General features: G+C 35.4%; 1 protein-coding gene across 2 annotated transcripts in view; it reads left to right on the top strand.

Annotated features, from left to right (window-relative positions):
- VPS13B (vacuolar protein sorting 13 homolog B) overlaps positions 1 to 22,221 on the top strand; it is a 699,511-nt gene that overhangs the window by 35,729 nt on the left and 641,561 nt on the right. For both annotated transcript variants that reach the window (XM_045861171.1, XM_045861172.1), the window contains exons 5-8: positions 888 to 1,055; positions 5,781 to 5,962; positions 12,905 to 13,079; positions 21,216 to 21,484. In XM_045861171.1, coding sequence (XP_045717127.1) covers positions 888 to 1,055; positions 5,781 to 5,962; positions 12,905 to 13,079; positions 21,216 to 21,484 — 794 coding nt within the window. The remainder of the gene's footprint in view (positions 1 to 887; positions 1,056 to 5,780; positions 5,963 to 12,904; positions 13,080 to 21,215; positions 21,485 to 22,221) is intronic.

The following is a 22,221-nucleotide window of genomic DNA, read 5'->3' on the forward strand; positions in this document are numbered from 1 at the left end:
TCTGTTCTTTCCTTTCAGACATATTTCTTTGTCTTGGTGCACCTGTTACATTGTAAGGTGTGGAGTCTTAGATATTTGCCAGGGCGGGGCAACCCACTTGATTGTGTTGTGATGCTGTATGTGGGGGAGGGGTCAGAGAGGGAACAATGCCACTTGCTTGGCTCTCTCCCCACTTTCAGTCACTTCCCCTGCTACCCATAAGCCCTTCTGGTGCTGATTCCTTGGTGGGTGGATTTCGGTACTTTATAGTTCCCTGTGGGTTTCTCCAGTGAACTCTCCTGTGAGGCTGGGAGTTTGTTCCACCACCACTACCCCCACGGATTTTTACAGGCTTTAGTTTCTGGCGCTGGAACACTGGGTATGCTGTCTGTCTTGCTCACCAGTTGTTCCTCCAGGCTTACCCACATGGGAATGTGGGACTGCCTGGTCCTCTAGCTGCTGCCTTGCTGCATATCCTCTCCACCCTGGCTGCCTGTCTTTGCCCCTCCTACCAGTCTGGATGAATGTTTTTTCTTTACTTTCTTTAACTTGGTTGTTGGACTTCCATGCAGTTTGATTTTCTGGCAATTCTGGTTGTTTTATGTTTTTAAATTTGTTGTTGTCCTTGTTTTGGTTGTGTGAGGAGACAAAGTGTATCTAGCTACACCTTCATCTTGGTTGGACGTCCCAGTCTAGAACTTCTTTATAATGATGTTTGTTGGATTGAATCTGCTGCTTATTAGCTGTATTACTTCAGCAAGCCAAAATTACCTATCTGAATGGTGATTTCCTCTTTGTACAATGTACTAAGTATACCCACATTTCATAAACATTATACTCAATAACTTTTAAAGAAATATTTATTGACTAATTTGTGGCTAATTGCATTCCTTTTTTCTGTGTTACAGGTTATGTGCAGAGTCTGATTAGACGAGTTGTAAATAATGTAAACATTGTCATAAATAACCTCATTCTAAAATATGTTGAAGATGATATTGTTCTTTCAGTCAACATAACTTCTGCAGAATGCTATACAGTAGATGAATTATGGGATCGTGCATTTATGGATATTTCTGGTGAGTAAATGGCAAGAATAGTATAGATTTTTTATTATTGAAACTGTCTTGTTGGATTCTAAACCTTTCTTGGGCCAACTGGCTCTTAGATGAATCTAGGAAAACTATGCCTTCAGACTGGAAAAATGTACATATATGAAATTTAGTATGCAATTAGAAGAGGTTAGTGGATCCTTAGATTAAGAAATCCCAGACATGTTTTTTAATGTTTTTAATGTTTGTTTTTTCTTAGCTATAGAATGTTTATTTCAAATGTTGTGTATAATATTTTACAATGTTGTGAGTTATAGCAATAAAACTTAGATAATATTAAGTTAAAAATTTTAATATTTTGAAGGAATAAAGGGAGTATGTTGCTTTCCGTAGCTTGGTAATGGCAGACAATATAGCTGACTGATTTATATTTTGGGTTTACATATTCCAGAGTTCTTTCGGGATTTTTGGATAATCCTGATGCCTCCTTTGGAGAATACTACATTCTACTACTGCTTATCTTAAAAGAACTAAGTAATAATATAATTTTAATCAATACCATTTATTTATTATATTCTATTATATTCTGCTATTAATAAACTCACTATAATATTGTTTATTATATTTTGCATGGCAGGGATTGTGCTAAACATCGAAACTATAGCTAGGAAAATATCTCTCCTTAGTTCATCAGGAGAGATATTGATTAAATAAGTAATAACATTTGTTAATATATTTTCTGATAGAGTAAGAAATGGGTATTTTTGTAAACTATCTTAAGGAGACTGTTGTGAACACCTTTTATCTCTGACTTGCCATGGTATACTTTTGTTGAAAGTGTGTTTGAATCCTGGCTCTTCCACTTAGTACTAGATGTGTCATTGCCCTGGGTGACTTCACTTCTCTGTTTTTCAGTTTCTTAATTTGTAAAGTGAGGACAAAAATGAGCTTCTTTATGAATTATTTTATTAAATACATTAATGCACTGAATTATAAAAGTATCCTGTATATAGTCCTTGCTCTGAAAGGGAGCTATTATTATTATTTACATTTATTTTCTCTAAGCTTATAACAACTCCATAAAGTGATGATAGATATCTTCTCTCTTTCATTTAGTCATATATTCATTTACTTATCTTAAGTCCTAGTTAATGGAAAGCAGAGTGAAATTGAGTTTCAAGATTACTTAACTTGCCTAGTTAAAGCATGCAGCTAGGAACTTGCAAAATTGGGATACAGTTTTATTTTTGTGTGTTCTCCAGACTTCAGTCTTCACATTTTAAAAATCAGTAATAATTCTGATCTCACAGCTCTGTTGTGAAGCATAAAGAATCGTGTATACAAAGGCCCAGCCAAGTCTTTGGTTTCTGGGACATTTTTAATGCCTCCTTCTCATCCTCTATGGGAAGAAATATTCAATGAAATGCTAGAAGAAAAAACTATGTAAAATAGAAAACAAACAGAACTAGATTTTACAGGATTGAATAAATATGCCAACATTTTAGGAGAAGAAATTTCACTTACAGTTTTATTATAAAAGTAGTACAGATATTACTTTGGGAAATTCTTTAATGATGAATTGGAAAGATTGCTGAATTGAGAGTTAGGGGATCATGGTTTGGATCTTTTCTCCACCACTAACCTAGTACAACCTTGAGGGAGTCATTTGTAAAATGTGAATTATTATTGCCAACCTACCAGTGTATTTATGAGCATCACGTATGATACTGCATAAAAGCTAATGGTGATGGTGGTAATAAAGGCAGGAAAAATGGTATTTTATATTTATTGAATGCTTGCCAGGCTGGTGCTGTTTTTTACATTAATTATCTTATCTTATTTATTTATTTTTTAGAGAAGGAAAGGGAGGGAGAAAGAGAGAGAGAGAAACCTCAATGAGTGGTTTCCTCTCATTCGCACCCCCACCGGGGACCTGGCCCGCAGCCCAGGCATGTGCCTGACCAGGAATCAAGCCGTTGACTCCTTGTTCCCAGGCCAGCACTCAATACACTGAGCCACACCAGCCAGGGCTAGTTATGTTATTTTAATTCTTTAACCTTCTGAAGTAGATACTATTATTTTCCCTCTTTAAAAATTTTAATGAAGTATTTAATATTTACATAGGGATTTATGTAACATTTTTGTTATCAAACAATATAATGAATATATATTTTCTGAGTAACTAGAATACTTGTTTACCCTCCCCCACTCCAGTGTGCTTTTCCCTTTCCCATCCTCTTGCTTTCTCCTAGAATTAACTGCTGTATTAAATTTTATCATTCATTTGCTGAATAAAAGTTATACTGTTCAAAGGAATGAAGTATTGATACATACCACAACATGGATGAACCTTGAAAATATGATATGTGAAAGAAGCCAAGGAAAGTGTATATTGTAGGATTCCATTTCTGTGAACTGACAAGATAGCCAAATCTGTGTATACAGACTAGATTAGTGACTGTTTAGGGATTGGGGAGGGGAAAGGGCAATAAGGGAATTGGAGGAGTGATAGCTAAAGGCTATAGTTTCTTTTTTGAGGTGATGAAGAAGTTCTAAAACTGATTGTGGTGATTGATGGTTGCACAAGAGTGTCATTGCACTGAAGGTTTCTAATGTGTACTAAACATTTTAAATTAGTTAATTTTGTGTTATTTGAATTTTACTTCAAAAAAGTTTCATGTGTAAATGTGTACATAAGTGATATATTTAGTTACATGTATTTTTAAGCTTTATAAAAAGTTTTTTCTATGTTGTGTTTTAAAGTTTTCTGTTTTCAATTTAAATATTGAAAATTGAACATTTAAATATTGAAAAGTAAACATTTACTTTTTTCCATATTGTTGCATGTAGTTGCAAATTACTGATTTTTACTTATAAATAATATTCTACTATTTAAATATGTCTAAACTTAATTATCTGTTTTCCTGATGATGGGCACTTGGGATGTTCTAGAATTTTGCTGTTAAAACGAGTGCTGTTATGAATATTTTTGTGTCTATCATTTGACATGTTACCTGTGTTTCTTTAGGGCATATATTTAGTAGTGGGTTAGTTAAATTGGGAGGATATACAGATATTCACATTTTCAATATTGCCAAATTATTTTCTCCTGTGCTTGTTAGGTAGACACAGTTATTATCCCCATTTTACAGACTAAACTGCAGCACATTATCTAAAATAAATACCAGAAGTAGAATTCATTTTCTAAGTTTTTAAAACATAGGTGCTGTTTTATTTTTTCAGAAAAACATTTTCAAGCCTTCATAATTTCCTCTCTCACTGAATAGTAGTTCTCTAGAATATCCTCAAACACGACTCCTTCATGCTCTTCCTGCATGGTGGGTAAGAACACGCACTCTGGAGTCAAGTTGCCAGCGTCTGAATTAACTCTGTTTATTACGAATTAGCATTAGATAGAGTATATATACACCTTACTGTGCCTCAGTCTTCACATCTTCCAGTAGAGCCATGTAAATATTAGGATATAATGGACATAAAAGACTTAGTGTAGCATGCAGTTGCAAATACTCAGTAAATTATTATTTCTATAAAGAGAGGGAAGGAAGCATTTGGAGGGTTTCTTTCATTTCTAGCTTTACTATAACAGTTTCTTTAATTTGTGTACCTGTATATAATATCAGTAACTAAATAATTTAATAACATACTAAGTAAAATAAAATAATATGGTAAGTTTATGTATTTTTCCAACTAGCAAGTTAGAAATTTATTTGCTAATAAAACTTTACTGTTTCCACACATGGGCATACTCTTTAGTTTTTACTTCTTAAAAAGTAAATCCTAAAAAAGATAAAAAATTAAAAGGTGAATTAATTAGATGTTGCCAGAATATACTTGGGAATAGTGTTATCCAAGAATGGATTAACACATATTATATTGTTTTGAAGATTTCTGTGGCTGTAGCATGGGATAGCTGCTAGCTTAGTCACTGACCAAGTAGACCTGGGCCTGCTATTTACCTAAGAATTGCAAACTAAGAATAAAACTACTGATTTGCTAAAGGTTTCATTTTCTAGTTTGATATTTCACCAGTAATTATTTCTTTTTTATTGCCTTGAAAACAAACTTGATAACTGTTGTTGGTAATTCTTCATTAGTTATTAGAGCAGCACTAGCCCACTAGAATTTTTTATGATGGTGGGTATGTTTTATATCTTTAATATCCAGTATTGTAGCCAGTAGCCACATGTGGCTATTGAGCACTTGAAATGTGACTAGTGCAACCAAGGACCTGAAATTTAATTTTTACATAATTTTAATTAATTCATATGTAAATTTAAATAGCCATGCATCATTGGTGGCTACCATATTAGTGCAGATTTAGAACATAGCATCAAGTTTTTTAGTGTAAAGTAAATATTAAATGAGTGACTGTCACTCAAAATGTTATTTTTAATGTTTTCTCAAGCATTTCATTTTATGATTGTTATTTAATATCTCATTGCAGGCAGTAAAATGTAATGAAATTTTTCACAAGTTTTATCTTAAATTTGTAGTTACGTGTCAAGCAAATTGGGGCCAGGCTACTTCATTTCTTTGGCCTCTTATTTGATTCTTTATATAGTTGTTGGGAGATTTAAATGATATAATGAATGAGAAGTTCTCTGCTTAGGTTCTGGCATCATGTATTAAATACTCTGTTAGTCTCATTTGCATTACTATCTGTACTAACAAATAATAATTGCCTTTTTTGCATTAACGTTGCCTTTTACTTAATTTTTTTTTTCTTTTTAGCCACTGATCTGGTGCTGAGAAAGGTTATCAACTTTTCTGACTGTACAGTTTGTCTTGACAAACGAAATGCTAGTGGTAAAATAGAATTTTACCAGGATCCTCTGTTATACAAATGTTCCTTCAGGACACGTCTGCATTTTACGTATGATAACCTAAATTCCAAGATGCCGTCTGTTATTAAAGTAGGTGTTTCTTTTGCTACTTGGTTGGTTTGCATGTCTCCATTTTGTTTATTGGCTTTTGTGTTGCTAATTATTATTAAAAAGCAAAGAAGAAATTAACCTCAAATATATCATTTATTTTTGTAAAGTTTTATTTATATTTATAACTTTTATTTAATATTATTTACTATATTATGTATTATATTTATTTTTTTGGATTATGTGTTCTAGAACAACTATTTAAGGACCTTTTTCTTCTGTGACTGTGGTTTCCTTTTTGGTTTTCCAACTGTTTATTAGTATTTTTCTCTTAAGTAGGTAGAGGAGATCATATAAAAAAGTATTTTTATGCCCACAGTGGACTGCATATCAATCTACATATCAGTCCTTATAATTTGCTTAGCTTGTTCTGATAGGTGTTACTGTCTTTTGAATAAATGTGTAAGGCTTGATTTGTTAACTTGACATCTTATTGGTTCAGAAAACACTAGCTTTTGATCTGTGGTTTCAAAATGCAGTTAAAAAGAGTATGGGCACTTTCTAGGTAAGGTCTTTGACACATGTGCCTCTGTTGTTCTCCTAGGAGTGGTATGCATTTCAGTGTGTATAGTTAGTCTCGGTTGTGGATCTCTTCTTGTTCTTTGATTACGTAACAGCTTTCTAAACCTCTGCCTATTTATGTATCTTTTAAAAAGAATTCACACAGAGACTTGTGATCTTGTTAACTAAGTATTAATGTGAACTGAATTTTTGTTACTGAATTACATACCTCTGAATACTAAACTTTTGTAGTGCAAAAGTTGGCTCTACATCTGAACATTGGTATTGAGTACTGTGTGTGTTTGGATATGGTTGTATAAACTATTGTTTTTTTACATTAAATATATTTTATATGGTTCTGTGGTATTCAAACCTATATTTATACATTAAACCCACCTGTTTTTCTTTGGTAGTGCTCAGTCATGAATGTGCTACTTTTTTCCCCACTGTGTGTAGTACACCTTGATTTGTATAAATTCTGTTTCCTATTTTTGAATTATCTTCTTTCACAAAGATAACCATGGAAGAATATCTGTTCCATAGTATTGCTACTTTTGTCTCAGGATAATGGGCTTACTTTCCATCTTTAGCTTTGGATCTGCTAGTAGAGTTGGAGAATGTTAAGGTAGATACAGGATATATTTTGCAGATAAGTAATGGATACATGGGAGACTTACTATATGAATAATCTTACTGATCATTAGTACAAATTTAATTGTATATTCTTAGATGTAGCTAAATTAGAAGAAAAGTAAAAATAAATGAACTTGAGGAAAACTTAGTATTGGCACTTAAGTAAGTTTGTATTCTGAAAATTGATTAGCCATGACATTCCATTGTAAAACACTCCTTAATATAAATAAGCCTGTTGACGTGGGTTTTTTTTTTTTGACGTGGTCAAAAAAACCCCGGAGGTTCTTAAGTTGCTCTGGTAATCATTAAATGTGAGATAATGTGCTCAACTGAATAAAATTTTGAGCTTTTTATTAATATTATATATTGTGATGGAAGAGTTGTCATTTTGAATTAGACCCATCAGTCTTCCAGCTCCTAGTCCTAGGAAATATGTATTAAATGGACATGGTTGAACCTCACTGATCACCTCAAAAGGGATTTTCCAAAATGTTACCCATACTTAATGATTTGTGTAAGCCTCTTATGTATGTTTGTTTAAGTGACTTTAGAGTTTATTTATTAATTTGCTTTCTTTAGTAAGAAATAATTTATATGGGTATATAATTTATTTAACATTTCCCCCATTTTTAAAAATTGAAATTTTTAAAAAATATATATTTTATTGATTATGCTCTTATGGTTGTCCCATTTTTTTCCTCCCCTTTATTCCCCTCTGCCCTGTACCCCCTCTGCCACCATCATTCTCCCACCTTAATTCATGCCTATGGGTCATACATATAAGTTCTTTGGCTTCTCCATTTCCCCTACTATTCTAAAGCTCCCCTGTCTATTTTGTACCTACCATTTATGCCTCTTATTCCCTGTACATTTCCCCCATTGTCCCCCCTCCTTCTCCCTGCTGATAGCCCTTTATGTGCTCTCTATTTCTGTGAATCTGTTCCTGTTCTAGTTGTTTGCTTAGTTTGGTTGGTTGTTTTGTTTTTAGGTTCAGTTGTTGATAGTTGAGTTTGTCATTTTATTGTTCATATTTTTTATCTTCTTCTTTTCCTTAGATAAGTCCCTTTAACATTTCATATAATAATGGCTTGGTGAAGATGAACTCCTTTAACTTGACTTTAGCTGGGAAGCACTTTATCTGCTCTTCCATTCTAATTGATAGCTTTGCTGGATGGAGCAATCTGGGTTGTAGGTCCTTGCCTTTCATGAGTTTGAATACTTCTTTCCAGCCCCACCTTGCCTACAAGGTTTCTCTTGAGAAATCAGCTGACAGTCTTATGGGCATTCCTTTGTAGGTAACTGTCTCCTTTTCTGTTGCAGCTTTTAAGATTCTTTCCTTATCTTTAATCTTGGCTAATGTAATTATGATGTGCCTTGGTGTGTGCTTCCTTGGGTCCAATATCTTTGGGACTCTCTGAACTTCCTGGACTTCCTGGAAGTCTATTTCCTTCGCCAGATTGGGGAAGTTCTCCTTGATAATGTTTTTGAATAAATTTTCAATTTCTTGCTCTTCCTCTTCTCCTCTGGCACCCATATGATTTGGATGTTGGAACATTTAAGGTTGTCCCAGAGGTTCCTAAGTCACTCTTAATTTTTTTGAGTTCTTGTTTCTTCATTCTGTTCTGGTTGAATGTTTCTTTCTTCCTTTTGGTCCAAACTGTTGATTTGAGTCCTGATTTCCTTCCCTTCACTGTTGGTTCTCTGTATATTTTCCTTTATTTCATCTTGAATAGCCTTTACTTCTTCCTCTATTTTGTGACCATACTCAACCATTTCTGTGAGCATCCCGATTACCAGTGTTTTGAACTGTGCATCTGATAGGTTGGCTATCTCTTCATTGCTTAGTTCTATTTTTTCTAGAGCTTGGATCTGTTCTTTCATTTGGGCCATATTTTTTGTCTCGGTGCACCTGTTATGTAGTGAGGGGCGGAGCCTTAGGTATTCTCCAGGGTGGGACAACCTCTTCATTGTGGCGCTGTATGTGTGGGAGGGGTCAGAGGGAACAATGCCACTTGCTTGGCTCTCAGCCTGCTTTCAGTCACATTCCCTGCTACCGAGAAGTAAATTGGGCCCTTTTGGTGCTGATTCCTGGGGTGGGTGGGTTTGTGTACGTTCTAGGACCCTGTGGGTCTTTCCAGCAAACTCTCCTGTGAGGCTAGGAGTTTCTCCTGCTGCCTCAACCCCCATATGTTTTTCCAGTCAGAGGCTTTGAGGCTTTATTTCCCTGTGCTGGAACCCTGGGTTGCTCAGTCTGTCTTACTCCCCAGTTCCTCCAGGTTTTTCTGTATGCATATATAGGACTGCTTGCTCTGCCAGCCACCACCTTGCCTGCCCGGTCCTGTAGCTGCCACCTTGCCACACATCCTCTCCACCCAGGCTGTCCGTCTCTGCCCCTCTTACTTGTCTGGATGAATGTTTTTTCTTTAGCTCCTTTGTTGTCTGATTTCCATAGTTGGATTTTCTGGCAATTCAGGTTATTTTTTATTTTCAAATTTGTTGTCCTTCTTTTGGTTGTGGGAGGAGGCAAAGTATATCTACCTATGCTCTATATAAAGGGTTGATAAAGATTTGATTTTTTGTTTTCTCCTTTTTTTTAATCTCCCCTGAGAATAGGTTTTCATTGCTGTTAGAGAGAGAGGAAGGGGGTGAGAGAGAACGAGAGAGAAGTATTAGTATGAGAGAGAAATGTTGATTGGTTACCTTCTTGTATGTGCCTGACTGGGGATAGAACCTGCAACCTGGGTACGTGCCTTGATTGTAAATCGAACCTGCAACCTTTGGTCTATGGGACAATGCTCTAACCAAGTGAGCCTCACTGGCCAGGGCTAAAGGGTATTCTTTGTCATTGATTTTACAAAGATTGTTTATAACTGGTGCCATAACATATTTGAAATGATGTGGTAAAAATTAAAGATGGAACTGCCATGTGACCCAGCAGTTTGGCTTCTGGGTATTTTTCCAAAGAAACCCAAAGTACTAATTCAACATGTTATATGCACCCCTGTGTTCATTGCAGCATTAGTTACAATAGCCAAAATATGGAAGCAACCCATATGTCTATCAAGAGACAAGCAGGTAAAAAAGCAGTGGTACACTTATACAGTGGAATATTGCTGGGCCATAAAAAAGAATGCAATCTTTTCATTGTGACAACTTGGATGTACCTGGAAGGTAGTATGCTAAGTGAAATAAGTCAGACAGAAAAAGCCAAACATCGTATGATTTTGTTCCTTGTGGAATCTAAAGAACAAACTAAATGGACAAAATAGAAACCGACTCAGAAATGGAGAGAACAGACTGCAGGTTGCCAGAGAGGGGTGAGGGAGGATGGATGAAATGGTGAAGGGATTAGGAAGTACAAAATAGTCACAGGGATGTAAAGTTCAGCATAAGGGAATATAGTCAGTAATGTTGTAGTAACTAGGGATGGTGCCAGGTGGGTACTTGAATTGTCCAGGGGATCTCTTTGTAACTTATGCAAGTGTCTAATCATTATGCTGTACACCTGAAACTAATAATACCAGTGTCAGCTGTAACTGAAAAATAAAATAAGAAGGAATGATTATCAGAGAGATCCAAATTGAGGGATATTCAACAAAATACCTGTCTAGCACTCCTCAAAACTGTCATAGTCATTGGCAAACCAGAGAGGTCTGATAACCTGTCACAGACTGGAGGAGAGTAAAGAAGCGTGAGAACAAAATGCAAGGTTGTATCCAGAGACAGAGATAGGATGTTGGTGGAAAAACTAATGAAATCAGAATCAAGCATAGAATTTAGTTGATAGTAACGTATCCCTGGTGGTTTCTTAGTTGTGACAAAAGTACCATGTGGTGGCAGGATGTTAACAACAGGAGAACGGGATGCAGAGTCTAAAGGAACCCTCTGTACAACTGTGGTATTTTTTATAAGTTTAAAACTGGCTTATAATAAAAATTTTATTTTTAAAACATTTAAACAAAATAAAAGACTATGGTAGAGAAATCTGAAAAGAAGAACCTCACAGGTCTGTACTGCATACTCCTCCCCTCCTTTCTCTCCTGCTCCCCATTTTCTTACCTCCTCATGGTCTGTTTAGGGTATGATTTTTAGGTCAGTTTTAAGAAACCTGTACTCTTATTTGAATATGACATTTTATACCCTTCTCCCCAATACAGCTTTCTTCACCTCCAAGTACAACTTTTTTGTACCTTTAGCTCTAAAAATATGATTACCATTACTTGTTTTTCATGTTTCATAGACATTCAACTACCAATGAGTCAAAAAAAACCTTCTAAGAGACTTGACTTTATGGCTTAATTGGTTTTATTCCATGTTTATATAACAGCAGGAAGCCATTATACTGTGACTGTGTTTATATTCCATTGATGTCTGTTTCCATGGAGAGCTTTGATTGACTGCTACATATCCTATTTGCTAGGAAGTAATCTTATTTCTTATAATTGATTGATGTTATAAATTTGTCATGTTTATATCTCTTAAAATTTGAAAAACTTTTCCAAACATATTTCCTTAGGCTTTTTATATTTACCTATAAAAATTTTATTATGTTCAAACTTTCATAGTTATAGTTTAGTACTTTTCCCTTTTAATATATGTTTTTAGAATATATATGTGTTCTTGTTTGGCTAAATAAGCTGGGAAGAGTGATTAAAATCTTACTAAAATGATACCATGTAACTTGCATTCTTGGTTGTGACAGATCTTTCTGGTTTTGAGGGGGGTACTGTCATACTCTCAAGATTCTAGAGTAGGTACAGTGTTCCCTCCTTGTCTGCATTTTTGCCTTCCATGGTTTTGTTTACCTTCAGTTAACTGTGGCCCAAAAATAGGAAATGGAAAATTCTAGAAATAAACAGTTCATAAGATTTTTTCCTCAAAAATTTTTTGTTGAATTTTTTTGGGTGACATTGGTTAATAAAATTACATAGGTTTCAAGCAAAATAAACTGCCTTATTGACAGGCAACACTATGGTGATTACCAGAGGTAAAAGGGGTGGGGAGAGGAAGGAGAGGGTAAAGGTAGGATAAATGGTGATGGAAAGAGACTTGACTTGGGGTGGTGAACAATTCATAAGTTTTAAGTTGTGCACCATCTGACTAGCTTGATCAGATCTCACTCCTTGCTGTCCTGTCTTGCCCAGGATGTGAATCATCTCTTTGTCCAGTATGTTCTTGCTATATATGATTCCTGCCCATTAGTCACTTAGGAGCCCCCTTGGCTGTCATACTGACTGTTGTGGTAGTAGTGCGATGCATGTGTTCAAGTAACACATATTTTACCCTAAAGTGCAAGAGCAGTGATGCTGGCAATTTGGATAGGCCAAAGAGAGCCTTCAAGTGCTTCATGTAAGTGAAACAATATGTGTGTTTAGGGAAAAAATCATAGTTTATATAGGGTTCACTACTCTCTGAAATTTCAGGCACCCACTGGGGGTCTTGGAAGTAGTCTCTGCAGGTAAAGGGGGACCACTGTATTTTGGTTACATAACTGTCTTTCTGGAATAGTTACCTGCCAATCTAGTTTGAATGCATCTTTTTATTATTATTTCTATTTGTATTTACATCATTTGGCTTAATATAGGTTCTATCTAAAGTTTATTGATAGAGCAGAATTTGTTTAATTCCTAAGATTTTAGAATAAGATTTGAAATAAATATAGGAAATATTTGGGACATTACTGTTTCTCTTATGCTATTCCAATGAAGACTTTTAACATTTCTGTACTTACGTTAAAGGGTACACCCTTTGAACGTGATTTTGTTGATGTTTTTATTTTTCAAAATACAGATTCACACCTTAGTGGAGAGTTTGAAACTTTCTATCACAGATCAACAACTGCCTATGTTTATTCGTATAATGCAACTTGGGATTGCTCTGTACTATGGAGAAATAGGCAATTTTAAAGATGGAGAAATGGAAGAGTCTACATGTCACAATAAAGATATGTTGGGAAACATTACAGGTAAATATAATATGAACTTATTTTAGAACTATTCTTACAAAGTGTTTTCATAATTGTGAAACTTTAAAAAATACATTAGATTGAATTTTGCCATGTTCTAAGGTGGTGGGATAGTTTTAATTTGATTGTTTAACATTACTTGATTTTTTTATACATTCTGGATACTATTCTGATTTTTCTTGTTTCTGCATGCTAAAAATAACTTCAATATTTCTAATAGATAGAGGTGTTCAGAATGTATATTATACAAAAGGTAGTGTAACCTCAAGATTTCCTAGTTGATTATAGTAGTGGTAATTTTTTTTGTGAAGGCTCACCAAGAATAATTGTAACTGACTTGTATATGCTTAATTAATAATTTTATATGTAATTAATTATTAATTATATTTAACTATGTGCTTCATTGGAGGACACCTAATTAGTTGGAGCACTAATTAACAAAGTATTTGCTTCATTGAAGTATACCTAGTGGATTCACTTCAGTATTCAGCTCATTATTTCTTTACTGAAACCTGGGGTATATAAGACATTTTATTGTTAATGTGGGAAAATATTGAGCTGAAGGGATTTGTTTCCCTGTCTTAAAATCTTAAGGTATGATGGAGCAGACAGACATGTGAAGTTTGTTAAGTACAGTGCATGGTAGAATGATAGTGTGTTTGGTTAAATAGAGGTATGAGTATCTGAAGTGGAAATAATGATGAAAAGGACGATCAACTTTGACTTGGCATTGGGCCTGAGATGAGGAAAAATTTGGACAAGATCATTAATTCCCATAGATAGAGACTTTAGAAAAAGACATTTAAAACTTAGGACCAAATAATCCAATTTAAAAGCTGGGCAAATGACCAGAACAGACATTTATCCAAACAAATGGCCGAAGATGCTCAACATCATTAGCTACAAGGGAGAATGAAAGTCAAAACCACAATTAGATACCAATTCATAGCTAGTGGCATGGCTGCAGTGAGGTATGGGAACTCTGTACTATCTTTGCACCTTTTCTGTAAACCTAAAATTATGCCACAATAAAAAGGTAATAACATAAAAGACTCATAATAACAACTATTGGCAAAGATGTAGAGAAGTGGGAACCCCTATATGTTGCTGGTGGGAATGTAAAATGGTATAGTTGCTTTGGAATAATCTGGTTTCTCCAAAGGTTGAACGTAGTGTTACTATATGATCCAGCAAGTCTGTTCCTAGGAAAACTGACAGTGCGTGTCCACAGAAAAACTTGTATGTGAATGTTTATGTCAGCATGTCTTTGTTTCCAAAAAACTGGAAACAACCCATATGTCCATCAGCTATGGATGGACATTTATGGTATGTACACAATTATGGTGTATCCATACATTGGAATATTATTCAGCTATACAAAGGAATGAAATAGTGATATATCCTCAGTATAATTAACTGAAAAAATCTTTTAAAAAAGATTTTATTTATTTTTTAGAGAGGGGAAGAGCGGGAGAAAAAGAGGGAGAGAAACAATGTGTGGTTGCCTCGTGTGTGCTCCCTACTGGGGGCCTGGACCTCAACCCAGACATGTACCCTCAATGGGAATTGAACCAGCGACCCTTTGGTTCACATGCCAGCATCAATTCACTGAACCACACCAGCCAGAGAAAACTTGAAAAACATCTTAAGTGAAAGCAGCCAGTCAAAAATATATGTGTGATTCCATTTATATGAAATTCTACAATCAGCAAAACTAGTTTTTGGTTTCCTAAAAAATTAAGAACAGTGTTTTTTGGAGTAGAGGGGTAGCAGAAGTGACTGGAAAGGGCATGAGAAAACTTTCTGAGATGAATTCTTTTGTGAAATAATTCTTTCATTAAGAATAATAATGTTTACTTAAAAATATTTTTTTAATGAAGACTATTTTTTAGAGCAGTTTTGGCTTCATGGCAAAATTGAAGGGAAGGTATCGATATTTTCCATTTGCCCCTGCTCCCACACATGCATAGCTTCCACCATTATTGACATCCCTTCCAGAGTGGTATGTTTGTTGCAGTTGATGAGCCTACACAGACAGATCATTGTTGTCCAGAGTCCATAGGTTACGATTTACATTTAGTATGGTACATTCTGTGAGTTTGGGCAAATGTATAATGGCATGTGTCCATTATTATGATATCATACAGAGTATTTCCATGGCCCTAAAGCATAATATTTTTGGGATTCATCTGTGTTGTTTCATGTATCAGCAGTTCTTTCTTTTTTATTGCTGGATACATTATATGAATATATCATAGCTTAGTTAGTCACTTCCCTGTTGATGGATGCTTGGGCTATTTCTAATTTTGGCTACTACAAATAAAGCTGCTCTGGGCATTTTTCTTTACATTTCTTTTAGGCATGTGCTATTCTTTCTCTTGGATAAACACCTAAGAGTGCAATTGAATGTTTAGTTTTATTTTTAAGAAATGACCAGACATTTTTTCCAGAGTAGTTGTACCATTTTAATTCCTATCAACAACGTATGAGAGCTCCAGTTGTTCCACATCCTTGCCAACATTTGGTGGTGTCAGGCTTTTGTTACTTTTTACCATTCTTATGAATTGTGTTGTGGTGTCTTGTTTTAGTTTGCATTTCTCTGAGCATTTTGACCTTTTCATTTAGTGACTGTTATTAATACAACTATCTTTCTGAAGTGTATATTAAATTCTTGCCTATTTTTAAGCGTTTTTGGATTTTGTGACTGATTTGTAGGAGTTCTTTATATATTCTGAACTCAAGTCCTTTGTTACATATTATGTTTTGGGATTTTTTTTTTTTGCCAGTCTTTGACTTGCCTCATTCATATTTTAAAGGTGTCTCTTGAACAGAAGTTTTAAATACTGATTAAATGTAATTTTTAAATATTTCCTTTATGACAGTTGTTTTCTGTGATCTAAGAAGGTGACTAGGTTTTTCTTGTATGTAAAAAAGGAGAAAACAACTCGACTCTTTGCTTCCAGAGGAGTCTGAAGTAATTTTCTCATCTGTCTAAACCAGGGATCCTTAGCCTTATATTGTGTGTGCTGTGGATTCCTTTGACACTCTGGTAAAGCCTATGAGCCTCTTCTCAGAAGGTTTTAATCATCTTGATTTTGATATGCCTTAGTGTCATTTCTCCATTTTACTTGTGCTTGGAATAAATTAAAGTATTTAGATCTATGAGTTTATAGTTTTCACATATACTTAGAAAAATTTTTGATGTGATTTCTTTAAATATCTTTTTTCAGTTCCCCTCTTATTTAGGTCTCCAATTACACTTATTAGGCTACCTGAAGCGTGACAGAGCTCTTTGATGCTCTGTTCATATTTTTTTTTCTTTTTGCTTTTATTTTCTGTGTTTCATTTTTGATAGTTTTTGTTTCTGTTCGAGTTTACTTTTTCTGTATTTAATCTGCTACTAATCCCATCTAGTTTATGTTTCATCTCAGATACTGTATTTTTCATCTTTAGAAATTCAGTTTGGATTTTTAAAATCCCTGTCTTTCATATTTCTTCTTGTTTATGCTTTTTTGAATGTTTTATTTTATATATATAGCTGTTTTAAGATCCTTGTTTACTAATGCTGTGTCATTTCCAGCTCTTTTGATATTAACTGGCTGATTTTTTTCTCATTCTGCATTATATTTTCCTGCTCTTTACATACCTGGTGAAGTTTTTAATTGGATGTTAGATACTGTGAAATTTTCCTGTTGAATACTGGATAGTTTTGTGTCCTAGCAAACAGTTTAGTCACTTGGAAACACTGAGTTCCTTTAAGACTTGCTTTAAAGGTTTTTCAGATGCGATCAGAGCAGCCATTAGCTTAAGCCCAGCTTGGTCCCACTTTTGAGACAGTTACACTATTGAGTACTTTGTCTGATGCCCTGTGAATTGTTTTTTCTTTCTTACTGGTGGGAACACAAATTATTCCCAATTCTGTATAATCCTTGGGGATTTTTCCCTTTGCTCTTTTCTGTGGGATCTTTTTATGGCTTTAGTAGTTTTCGCACATGAAACTGGTTAATATTCAGAGTGGGATCCTTTGCAGATCTCAGGAGCTCTTTCCTTAGCAGGTCTTTCTTGTTTGGTTCTTGTCCCTGCAAACTGTAGCCACTTTAATCTCCCTGTACTCCCTGCCCTGTCTTATCATCTAAGGAGACAGCTGAGGTCTGCTTGAATGCCCACTTTCCTGGCTGTGACTTTAGAACTCATTCCAAGCAGTGAGCTGGAGGCATTCATAGAGCTTGTTCCTTGTTTCCCATCTCTCAGAACTCACTTGTCTTCATTGCCTGATATCTAGCATTGAAAACCATTGTTTCATACATTTTGTCTTTTTTGTTATATTTTATATGTGCTTCTATGTTAACATATTAAATAACAAAATATAATAGGAGATCTAATAACTATCATACTTAAAAAAGTAGTAATGTGTACATGTGATATTTTGAGATAGCTTCGCAATGTTATTTAATATAGCTGTGATTTCTATAGGTTTTAGAGTTGAAGGAATTGGTGATGCAATGGATTTACCTATGTTCCTAGATAAAAGAATGCTACATTTTAGTTACTTAATATATATGTTTCTATTGAAATTCATGGAGTTCCTGTCAAAGGGCCCCAGTTTAAGATGCTCTGTTTTGAAGGAAAAGGGTGAAAATTCTGACCAGAGATCAAGGAGATTTTTTTTTCTTTTTTCAGGTCTTATTCTTTTTATAGGTAGTGAACGAAGACTCAGAACTTCATATCTTTCATCAAAATCTCTCTTACTTTTGACTAATATTAGGTATAAATTTAGTGACTGGTTTCTCAGACTTTCTTAGAGACATTTTTTTCTTTTTTAATATATTTTATTGATTATGTTATTACAGTTGTCCCATTCCCCCCGCCCTGTTCCCCTCCTCCCTGCACACCCCCTTCCACCCACATTCTCCCCCTTTAGTTCATGTCCATGGGTCATACATGTTAGATCTTTGGCTTCTATATTTCCTATACTATTCTTAACCTACCCCTGTCTATTTTCTACCTACCATTTATGCTACTTATTCTCTGTACCTTTTCCCCCTCTCTCTCCCTCCCACTCCCCTGTTGCTAACCCTCCTTGTGATCTCCATTTCTGTGATTCTTTTCCTGTTCTAGTTGTCTGCTTAGTTTGTTTTTGTTTGTGTTTTAGGTGTGGTTGTTAATAACTGTGAGTTTGCTGTCATTTTACTGTTCATATTTTCTATTTTTCTTAGATAAGTCCCTTTAACATTTCATATAATAAGGGCTTGGTGATGATGAATTCCTTTAACTTGACCTTATCTGAGAAGCACTTTATCTGCCCTTCCATTCTAAATGAAAGCTTTGCTGGATAGAGCAATCTGGGATGTAGGTCCTTGCCTTTCATGAGTTTGAATACTTCTTTCCAGCCCCTCTTGCCTGCAAGGTCTCTTTTGAGAAATCAGCTGACAATTTGATGGGAACTCTTTCGTAGGTTACTGTCTCCTTATCTCTTGCTACTTCTAGGATTCTCTCCTTCGTTTTAATCTTGGCTAATGTAATTATGATGTGCCTTGGTGTGTTCCTCCTTGGGTCCAACTTCTTTGGGACTCTCTGAGCTTCCTGGACTTCCTGGAAGTCTATTTCCTTTCCAGATTGGGGAAGTTCTCCTTCGTTATTTGTTCAAATAAGTTTTCAATTTGTTGCTCTTTCTTTTTTCCTTCTTTCTTTTTTCCTCCCTATGATTGTGATGTGGGAACGTTTAAAGATGTCCTGGATGTTCCTAAGCCTCTCCTCATTTTTTTTGAATTCTTGTTTCTTCATTCTGTTCTGGTTGAATGTTTCTTTCTTCCTTCTGGTCCAAACTGTTGATTTAAGTCCTGGTTTCCTTCCCTTCACTGTTGGTTCCCTGTACATTTTCCTTTATTTCACTTAGCATAGCCTTCATTTCTTCATCTAATCTGTGACCATACTCAACCATTTCTGTGAGCATCCTGATTACCAGTGTTTTGAACTGTGCATCTGTTAGGTTGGTTATCTCTTTGTTGTATTTTTTGTGGAGCTTTGATTTGTTTTTTCATTTGGGCCATTTTTTTTTTTTTTAATCTCAGCGCACCTTTTACGTGGTAAGGAGCGGACCCTTAGGTGTTTACCAGGTGGGGCAACCCACATCGCTGTGTTGTGATGCTGTATGTGGGGGCAGGGTTTGAGAGGGAACCATGGCGCTTGCTCCGCTCTCTGCTGGATTTCAGTCACTTCCCCCACTTCCTACAAGCAAATTGGGCCCTTCTGGTGCTGACTCCTGGGTGGGTGGGCTTGTGTACATTCTAGGACCCTGTGGGTCTCTCCAACAAACTCTCCTGTAAGGTTGGGAGTTTCTCCTGCTGCCTCAACCCTCACCAATGTTCTCAGTCAGAGGCTTTGAGGCTTTATTTCCCTGTGCCGGAACCCTGGGTTTTGCTGTCTGTCTCCCTCCTGAGTTGTTCTTCCAGGTTTATCTGCCTGTGAACGTGGGACCGCCAGCTTTGCCAGCTGCTGCCTTGCCCGCCCTGGTCCTCTAGCCACCACTTTGCTGCGAGTCCTTTCCACCCGGTTGCCCATCTCCATCCCTCCTACCGGTCTGGATGAATGTTGTTCTTTAACTTCTTGGTTGTCAGACTTCCATACAGTTTGATTTTCTGTCAGTTCTGGTTGTTTTTTGTTTTTAAATAGTTGTTGTCCTTCTTTTGGTTGTGTGAGGAGGCACAATGTGTCTACGTATGCCTCCATCTTGGCCGGAAGTCCTTCTTAGAGACATTTATTTTTATTTCAAAAGACCAAGTGATGTATACTCCTGTTTTAATATTTTATACCAAAAGGTCAGCTCTGTGGACTCTACCTGGTCACAGCTTCCTGGGTTGTGGTGACCTGACTTCTTATAACCACAGTGATATTTAGTGGTGATGTCCAATTTGAGACCTCACAAGGAACAGCTAATAACAGGCTTTATTTATTCCCCAATGGAAATTTATATAATATTTGTGGTTAAACAGCAGGATATACATATTATGCAAAACATTTTCTGGATTTGTAACTTTTGTTATTTATTTTAAAGTAAAATGTGTAAGGTCTATTGGTACTATTTTAGGTATCCTAGTTTCTACTTACTAAGTCTTTTTCCTTTTAGATGAAAGCAGGTAAATGGCCATGTGTTGTAACTCATAAGTGTATAACATTCTGAGAGTCTCCTATCATAAGACTAAAAAAAATATGTAGTTTTTATAGCCAGAAAACCTAGAAGTTCAACTGCATGAGGATGATTTTAATGGAGTGCATGTATTATAGATTTATCAGCAAGGAGTTGATATGGTGAATATGATGGAGTCTGCATGCACCATGAATTTTTTAAAGAGTAATCTCCTCCCCAAATTCCATGATGATATGGCTGTTTTGTTTGTATTGTTAGAATAATGTTGAGAGACTTTGGTGGAATTTGTCATTACAAGCTGCAATAAGTTAAAGTGGTTGGAGTTTAAATCATTAGTCTGCTAATTTGTAAGGAAATAACAATTTTTTGTTATAATTTTTAATCTGTAGAATAATAAATATACTCAATTATGTCACCTACTAATAAGAGTCACCAACACTATTATTTGACTTAACTACATATAAGAATAATTTTATTACAATATTTACTTTCACTTTTTGGGATAATTTTTTTTTGAGGGTGTGCATTTTGCATAGGAATAATTGCCATTCTGTTTTTCCATTGTGTACATAAGGGAATCCAGAACTTTTCTTGTGGTTTTCTGATATTATATTTCTAGAAAAAGTCAGTTTTTTTAGTACTTTAGCTGTATTTTTGGGAAGTAGATTTTTTTGTTGTTGTTGCTTAATGAGTGAAATGCCAAAAAATGAATTTATTCACTGTATTTATCAAATTACATTGTGAACTACTTTCCACATAACATTAATTGTGGCCCATGAAAGGAGATTGACACAGTGCATAATATGCAAACTTGAAGGTGGTAATACTGAATTATTGCTTTAAAATACCAATAAGCAATGTATGATTTGTTCATACTTTATATGTAGAAAGAAGGATGTGGGATATACATTGTTATAGAATTTATCTTCTTAATTTTTGTTAGTTAAAATCTTTTGGTCTATTTTAAATGATTTTATTTTGATTGATAGGTGTTGAAGATGAAACTAGAATAGATATGTCGTATCCTGCTCAGTACAAAGGCCAAGAGTTGTATTCACAGCAAGAGGATGAACAGCCACAGGGATGGGTATCATGGGCCTGGTCATTTGTGCCTGCAATTGTGAGTTATGATGACGGTGAGGAAGACTACCTTGGGAACGATCCAACATCAACCATGCATCAGCAAAAAGCCCAGACTTTGAAGGATCCTATTGTTTCTATAGGATTTTATTGTACAAAGGCAACTGTGACTTTCAAAGTAGGTTCCTTTTTCTTGCTATTCATATCTCTCACAGCTTAATGCTTAAGTTTTGATTTCTAATAAGGATCTAGCTGAAAGTTTTACATTCACTAGATATAAGATATACTCTACCATTCTTACCTCATGTATGTATCCCCTTATCTGTAATCTCTGAATATTGATCTCTTCCTATCTTCCTAATGCCTTTTCCATTTTTTTTTTTAAATCAACTTCATGGAAAGTTTTTCTCTCCATTTAAAATTTTTTTTTTAAAGATTTTATTTATTTTTAGGGAGGGAAGGGAGGGAGGGAGAGAGAGAGAGAGAGAGAGAGAGAGAGAGAGAGAGAGAGAGAAACATCAATGTGCGGTTGCTGGGGGTTATGGCCTGCAACCCAGGAATGTACCCTAGCTGGGAATCGAACCTGGGACACTTTGGTTCCCAGCCTGCGCTCAATCCACTGAGCTACGCCAGCCAGGGCTTCCATACTAAATTTTTTAATTGACATACAAACATGCCTTAATATTTCCATTAAAAATGCACATAGATGTGCCATAGTTTTTTGATCCACTTATTTACTGATGGGCATTTTGGCTGCTTCCAGCACTTGGCTATTGTAAATAATACAGCTGTGAACTTTGGGGTGCATAGGTTCTTTTGAATTGGTGTTTCAGGATTCTTAGGGTGTAATCCCAGCAGTGGAATTGCCAGGTCAAAGGGTGTTCCATTTTTAGTTTTTTGAGAAAATTCCATACT

Source organism: Phyllostomus hastatus, unplaced genomic scaffold (assembly GCF_019186645.2).
Source record: "Phyllostomus hastatus isolate PE091 unplaced genomic scaffold, TTU_PhHast_1.1 phas_scaffold_21, whole genome shotgun sequence".
NCBI classification, from domain to species: Eukaryota; Metazoa; Chordata; class Mammalia; order Chiroptera; family Phyllostomidae; genus Phyllostomus; species Phyllostomus hastatus.